Raw genomic sequence first — 7,550 nt, forward strand, 5'->3', positions numbered from 1 at the left:
CCAGAATACCTCCAGTGCCCCCCAGAGACCTCCCAGTGCCCGCCTGAGCCCCCTGGTTCCCCTCAGAGCACCCCCAAGAACGCCCAGTGTCCACCAGAACCCCCCCAGTGCCCCCCAGAATGCCTCCAGTGCCCCCCAGAGCCCCCTGGTTCCCCCTGGTACACCTCCAGTGCCCCCCAGAGCCCCCCAGAATGCCTCCAGTGCCCCCCAGAGCCCCCCCAGAGCCCCCTGGTTCCCCCCAGAACACCCCCAGTGCCCCCCAGTTTCCCCCAGAGCCCCCTGCTTCCCCCCAGAGCCCCCCCAGAGCCCCCTGGTTCCCCCCAGTGCCCCCTGGTTCCCCCCAGAGCCCCCCCAGTGCCCCCCAGAGCCCCCTGGTTCCCCCTGGTACACCTCCAGTGCCCCCCAGAGCCCCCCAGAATGCCTCCAGTGCCCCCCAGAGCCCCCCCAGAGCCCCCTGGTTCCCCCCAGAACACCCCCAGTGCCCCCCCAGTGCCCCCCCAGAGCCCCCCCAGAGCCCCCTGGTTCCCCCCAGTGCCCCCTGGTTCCCCCCAGAGCCCCCCCAGTGCCCCCCAGTTTCCCCCAGAGCCCCCTGGTTCCCCCCAGAGCCCCCCCATGCCCCCAGTGCCCCCGTGCCCCCCGTGCCCCCGGTACCTGCGGGGCACCTCGACGTCTCCGTAGCGCACGGCGATGCTGTAGGGCCCCTCCCGGGAGGGGACGTAGCTCACGCGCCGCGTCCCGTCCCCGTTGTCGGCCACGTCCACGGGCTCCACCACGCCTGGGGGGCACGGGGGGGTCAGGGGGGCACCGGGGCACGGCCACGGCCACCCCACGGCCACCCCATGGCACCCCCCGGGACTGCCAGACACCCCCCGGGGCAACCTGAGACCCCCAGAGAGCCCCAGGGGACACCTTGAGACCCCCAGAGAGCCCTGAGGGATCCCCTGAGACCCCCAGAGAGCCCTGGGGGATCCCTTGAGACCCCCAGAGAGCCCTGAGGGATCCCCTGAGACCCCCAGAGAGCCTTGAGGGATCCCTTGAGACCCCCAGAGAGCCCTGGGGGATCCCTTGAGACCCCCAGAGAGCCCTGGGGGGCACCCCAAGAGCCAGCACAGGGCACCCTGGACACTCATAGGGCAACCCAAGACCCCACAGGGCACCACAGACCCCACAGGGCACCACAGACCTCCCAGGACACCCCAAAACCCCCCAGGACACCCCAAAACCCCACAGGGCACCACAGACCCCCAGGACACCTCAAAACTCTCCAGGGTACCACAGACCCCACAGGACACCCCAAGACCCCTCCAGGACACCACAGACCTCCCAGGACACCCCAAGACCCCCCCAGGACACCCCAAACCCTCCCAGGGCTCCACAGATCCCCTAGGACACCCCAAGACCCCCCAGGATGCCCCCAAACCTTCCCAGGACACCCCAGACCCCCCAGGACACCCCAAGACCCCCCAGGACGCCCCAAACCCTCCCAGGACACCCCAGACCCCCCAGGACACCCCAAGCCCCCCTTTAGGGTGCCCCCCTGACCTTTGGGGCCCTGGACCTTGACGTCCAGCGGGGCCACCCCGGCCTTGGAGGTGTCCACGGTGAAGGTCTGGGGGACGTTGGCACGGACGGAGCCCGGGGTGAGACCCGGCCCCGAGCAGGACACGCGGGAGGCGTCCACAGGGCACGACACCGGCACCTGGAACGGGCTCCCTGGGGGAGAGGGGGGGTCCCGAATTAATGGGGGGCACGTGTGGGGTCACCTCTATGGGGTCAGAGCCCCCACAGCCCCCCGGTGCCCCCACAGCCCCCAGCAGGACACGCGGGAGGCGTCCACAGGGCACGACACCGGCACCTGGAACGGGCTCTCTGGGAGAGAAGGGGGTGTCCTGAATTAATGGGGGGCACGTGTGGGGTCACCTCTATGGGGTCAGAGCCCCCTGAGCCCCCCTGAGACCCCTGGTGCCCCCACAGCCCCCAGCAGGACACGCGGGAGGCGTCCACGGGGCACAACACCGGCACCTGGAACGGGCTCTCTGGGGGAGAGGGGGGGTCCCGAATTAATGGGGGGCACGTGTGGGGTCAGACTTATGGGGTCAGAGCCCCCTGAGCCTCCCGGTGCCCCCACAGCGCCCCAGCAGGACACGCGGGAGGCGTCCACAGGGCACGACACCGGCACCTGGAACGGGCTCCCTGGGGGAGAGGGGGGGTCCCGAATTAATGGGGGGCACGTGTGGGGTCACCTCTATGGGGTCAGAGCCCCCAGGACCCCCCAAACCCCTCCAGGACCCCCCCAGCCCCACCTGGGACCTGGTGGCCGCCGTAGGTGACGTTGAGGCTGTAGGTTCCGGGCTCATAGGGGATGTACTCCACGGAGCAGCCCCCCAGGACCCCCCAGAGCCCCTCAGAGCCCCCCAGGACCCCCCAAACCCCTCCAGGACCCCCCAGAGCCCCCCAACCCCCCCCAGGACCCCCCCGGCCCCACCTGGGACCTGGTGGCCGCCGTAGGTGACGTTGAGGCTGTATGTGCCGGGCTCATAGGGGATGTACTCCACGGAGCAGCCCCCCAGGACCCCCCCAGGACCCTCCAGGACCCCCCAAACCCCCCCAGGACCCCCCCAGCCCCACCTGGGACCTGGTGGCCGCCGTAGGTGACGTTGAGGCTGTAGGTCCCGGGCTCATAGGGGATGTACTCCACGGAGCAGCCCCCCAGGACCCCCCAGACCCCCCCCCAGAGCCCCCCAAACCCCCCCAGGACCCCCCCAGCCCCACCTGGGACCTGGTGGCCGCCGTAGGTGACGTTGAGGCTGTATGTCCCGGGCTCATAGGGGATGTACTCCACGGAGCAGCTCCCGTCCTTGTTGTCCGTGCAGGACATCTTGGCCTCCGAGGGTCCCTCCACCGCCAGCCCCAGGCCCCCCGTGCCGGCACCCCTGGGTGGGGGGCACACGGGGGGGGTCAGGGGGGCACCCCCAGGGAACACAGAAGGGGATGGGGGAGGAAGAGGTTTGGGGTACAGGGATGGTTGGGGGTCAGCAGGGGGAGAAATTGGGGGAGAGGAAGAGGTTTGGGGTGAGCAGGGGAAGGAACTGGGAGGGAGGAAGAGGTTTGGGGTACAAGGATGGTTTGGGGTCAGCAGGGGAAGGAACTGGGGGGGAGGAAGAGGTTTGGGGTACAAGGATGGTTTGGGGTCAGCAGGGGGAGGATTTGGGGGGGAGGAAGAGATTTGGGGTCTGGGGATGGTTTGGGGTCAGCAGGGGAAGGATTTGTGTGGATCTGAGGTGTCCCTGAGTGGATCTGGGGTGTCCCTGGTGGGATTTTGGGATCTGGGGTGCCCCTGGTGGGATCTGGGGTGCCCCTGGTGGGATTTTGGGATCTGGGGTGTCCCTGAGTGGATCTGGGGTGTCCCTGGTGGGATTTTGGGATCTGGGGTGTCCCTGAGTGGATCTGGGGTGTCCCTGGTGGGATTTTGGGATCTGGGGTGCCCCTGGTGGGATCTGGGGTGTCCCTGGTGGGATTTGGGGTGTCCCTGGTGGGATCTGGGGTGTCCCTGGTGGGATTTGGGGTGTCCCTGAGTGGGATCTGGGTGTCCCTGGTGGGATCTGAGGTGTCCCTGGTGGGATCTGGGGTGTCCCTAGCAGGGTCTGGGGTGTCCCTGGTGGGATCTGGGTGTCCCTGGTGGGATTTTGGGATCTGGGTGTCCCTGGTGGGATCTGGGGTTGTCCCTGGTGGGATTTTGGGATTTGGGGTGTCCCTGAGTGGATCTGGGGTGTCCCTGGTGGGATTTTGGGATCTGGGGTGTCCCTGGTGGGATCTGGGGTGTCCCTGGTGGGATTTTGGGATCTGGGGTGTCCCTGGTGGGATCTGGGGTGTCCCTGGGTGGATTTGGGGTGTCCCTGGTGGGATTTTGGGATTTGGGGTGTCCCTGGTGGGATCTGGGGTGTCCCTGGTGGGATTTTGGGATTTGGGGTGTCCCTGAGTGGATCTGGGGTGTCCCTGGTGGGATTTTGGGATCTGGGGTGTCCCCTGGTGGGATCTGGGGTGTCCCTGGTGGGATTTTGGGATCTGGGGTGTCCCTGTTGGGATCTGGGGTGTCCCTGGGTGGATTTGGGGTGTCCCTGGTGGATTTTGGGATTTGGGTGTCCCTGGTGGGATCTGGGGTGTCCCTGGTGGGATTTTGGGATTTGGGGTGCCCCTGGTGGGATCTGGGGTGCCCCTGGTGGGATTTTGGGATCTGAGGTGTCCCTGGTGGGATCTGGGGTGCCCCTGGTGGGATCTGGGGTGTCCCTGGTGGGATTTTTGGGATCTGAGGTGTCCCTGGTGGGATCTGGGGTGTCCCTGGTGGGATTTGGGGTGTCCCTGGTGGGATTTGGGGTGTCCCTAGCAGGATCTGGGGTGTCCCTGAGTGGATCTGGGGTGTCCCTAGCAGGATCTGGGGTGTCCCTGGTGGGATCTGAGGTGTCCCTGGTGGGATCTGGGGGTGTCCCTAGCAGGGTCTGGGGTGTCCCCTGGTGGGATCTGGGGTGTCCCTGGTGGGATTTTGGGGATCTGGGGTGTCCCTGGTGGGATTTTGGGATCTGGGGTGTCCCTGGTGGGATCTGGGGGTGTCCCTGGGTGGATTTGGGGTGTCCCTGGTGGGATTTTGGGATTTGGGGTGTCCCTGGTGGGATCTGGGGTGTCCCTGGGTGGATTTTGGGATTTGGGGTGTCCCTGGTGGGATCTGGGGTGTCCCTGGTGGGATTTTGGGATCTGAGGTGTCCCTGGTGGGATCTGGGGTGTCCCTGGTGGGATTTTGGGATCTGGGGTGTCCCTGGTGGGATCTGGGTGTCCCTGGTGGGATTTTGGGATCTGGGGTGTCCCTAGCAGGATCTGGGGTGTCCCTGGTGGGATCTGGGGTGTCCCTGGTGGGATTTTGGATTTGGGGTGTCCCTGGTGGGATCTGGGGTGCCCCTGGTGGGATTTTGGGATTTGGGGTGTCCCTGGTGGGATCTGGGGTGTCCCTGGTGGGATTTTGGGATCTGGGGTGTCCCTGGCGGGATCTGGGGTGTCCCTGGTGGGATCTGGGGTGTCCCTGAGTGGATCTGGGGTGTCCCTGGTGGGATCTGGGGTGTCCCCTGGCCCTCCCAGCCCGGGGGTCTCACCGTGTCTCCACGGTGAACTTGTTGGGCTGGTTGGTGGTCCCGCTCTGGATGCCGGGCCCGTGGACCCTCACCCGGGCGGGGTCACAGCCCTCGGTGACGGGCACCCGGAAGGGGCTCAGGGGCACGGGGGTCCCGTCGTACGTCACCTCCACCGTGTGCAGGCCCTGGGGAGAGGGGGGCACCGTGAGACCCCTCAGCCCCCCTCAGCCCCCTGAGCCCCCAGGACCCCCCCTGAACCCCCCGGAGCCCCCACGAGCCCCCAGGACCCCCCTGAGCCCCCCTGAGCCCCCTGAACCCCCCCTGAGATCCCAGCACCCCCCTGAGCCCCCACGAGCCGCCAGGACCCCCCTGAACACCCCCTGAGTCCCCAGGACCCCCCTGGAGCCCCCAGAGCTCCCAGGTCCAGCAGAGGCCCCAAGAAGGGGGTCACCTGGGTGGGTGGGGGTCACAGGTCAACCCCCAGAGCCCCCACGTCCAACACTGGCCCCATGAAGGGGCTCTCTGGTCAGGTGGGGGTCACACAGGAGGTCTCAGGTCACCCCCCAGAATCCCCAGGTCCAACACAGACCCCACGAAGGGGCTCCCTGGCTGGGGGGGGGTCCCACAGGGGGTCTCAGGTCACCCCTCAGAGCCCCCACACCCAACACAGGCCCCACAAAGGGGTTCTCTGGGTGGGTGGGGTCCCACATGGGGTCTCAGGTCACCCCCCAGAGCCCCCAGGTCCAACACAGGCCCCCACGAAGGGGCTCCCTGGGTGGGTGGGGGGTCACACAGGGGGTCACCCCCCCTGGGGTCAGAGCCCCCCCGGGCCCCCCAGCTCACCCTCCTCGTAGGGGGTGTACTCCACGTGGTAGGTGCCGTCCCCTCGGTCCTCCACGAAGGTCTCGGTGACGTTGCCCGGAGGGGTTGGACACGAGGGTCTTCACGTGGGGCCCCCCCGGCCTTGCTGAGCGCCCGCGCGTCCACCTCGAACTCCGTCACGGCCTCGCGGAACACGCCTGGGGCACGGGGGGTCAGGGGGGAGCCCTTCATATCCCATCCCATCCCATCCCATCCCATCCCATCCCTTCCTTTCCTATCTCATCCCATCCCTTCATATCCCTTCCCATCCCTTCCTATCCCATCCCTTCCTATCCCTTCCCATTCTCTTCTCATCCCCTTCTCATCCCATCCCTTCCTATCCCTTCTCATCCCATCCATCCCTTCTCATCCTTTCCTATCCCATCACATCCCATCCCATTCCCTTCTCATCCCATCCCTTCCTATCTCTTCCCATCCCACCCCACCCCATCTCATCCCATCCCATCCCATCCCATCCCATCCCATCCCATCCCATCCCATCCTTCTCATCCTTTCCTATTTCATCCCCTTCTCATCCAATCCTTTCCCATCCCATCCCATCCCATCCCATCCTCATGGTCTCACCCCTGTGGGTCTCACCCCCCAAATTGACCCTTGCCCTCCACTCTGGGCCCAAACACCTTCCCCTCACCTGTGTCACCCCGGTGGTGTCACCTCGGTGGTGTCACCCCAGACTCACCCTTGCCCTCCACTCTGGGCCCAAACACCCTCCCCTCACCTGTGTCACCCGGTGGTGTCACCTTGGTGGTGTCACCCTTCACCCCAGTGGTCTCACCCCAGACTCACCCTTGCCCTCCATTCTGGGCCTGAACACCTTCACCCCAGTGGTGTCACCCTGGTGGTGTCACCCCTTCACCCCGGTGGTGTCACCTTGATGGTGTCACCCTGATGGTGTCACCCCTATGGTCTCACTCTCACCCCGGACTCACCCTTACCCTCCACGCTGGGCCTGAACACCTTGACCCCGGCAGTGTCACCCTGGTGGTGTCAACCCCTTCACCCCAGCAGTGTCACTTTGATGGTGTCACCCCTATGGTGTCACCCTCACCCCAGATCCACCCTTGCCCTCCACGCCGGGCCCGAACACCTTGACCCCGGTGGTGTCACCCTGATGGTGTCACCCCTTCACCCCAGCAGTGTCACCCTGATGGTGTCACCCCTATGGTCTCACTCTCACCCAGACTCACCCTTGCCCTCCACGCCAGGCCCGAACACCTTCACCCCAGCGTGTCACCCTGATGGTGTCACCCCAGTGTGTGTCACCCCTATGGTGTTACCCCTCAACCCCGACTCACACCCTTGCCCTCCACGCCGGGCCCGAACACCTTGACCCCGGCAGTGTCACCCCTTCACCCTATGGTCTCACCCCAGACTCACCCTTGCCCTCCATGCGGGCCCGAACACCTTGACCCCGGTGGTGTCACCCCTATGGTGTCACCCTCACCCTGACTCACCCCTTGCCCTCCACGCCGGGCCCGAACACCTTGACCCCGGTTGGTGTCACCCCTTCACCCCTATGGTCTCACCCCAGACTCACCCTTGCCCTCC

The 7,550-nt window shown here is 66.5% G+C and overlaps 1 protein-coding gene across 1 annotated transcript in view; it reads right to left on the reverse strand.

Moving 5' to 3' along the window:
* LOC127465435 (filamin-A-like) overlaps positions 1–7,392 on the reverse strand; it is a gene marked incomplete at its 3' end in the record, with an annotated part of 34,421 nt that extends 27,029 nt beyond the window's left edge. The window contains 6 exon segments of the mRNA XM_051775900.1: positions 652–775; positions 1,543–1,713; positions 2,773–2,933; positions 5,142–5,305; positions 6,039–6,139; positions 7,380–7,392. Coding sequence (XP_051631860.1) covers positions 652–775; positions 1,543–1,713; positions 2,773–2,933; positions 5,142–5,305; positions 6,039–6,139; positions 7,380–7,392 — 734 coding nt within the window.
* Positions 7,393–7,550: the final 158 nt, after the last annotated feature.

Source organism: Manacus candei, unplaced genomic scaffold, assembly GCF_025592945.1.
Source record: "Manacus candei isolate 608988 ecotype Guabito, Panama unplaced genomic scaffold, ASM2559294v1 h1tg000391l, whole genome shotgun sequence".
NCBI lineage: Eukaryota > Metazoa > Chordata > Aves > Passeriformes > Pipridae > Manacus > Manacus candei.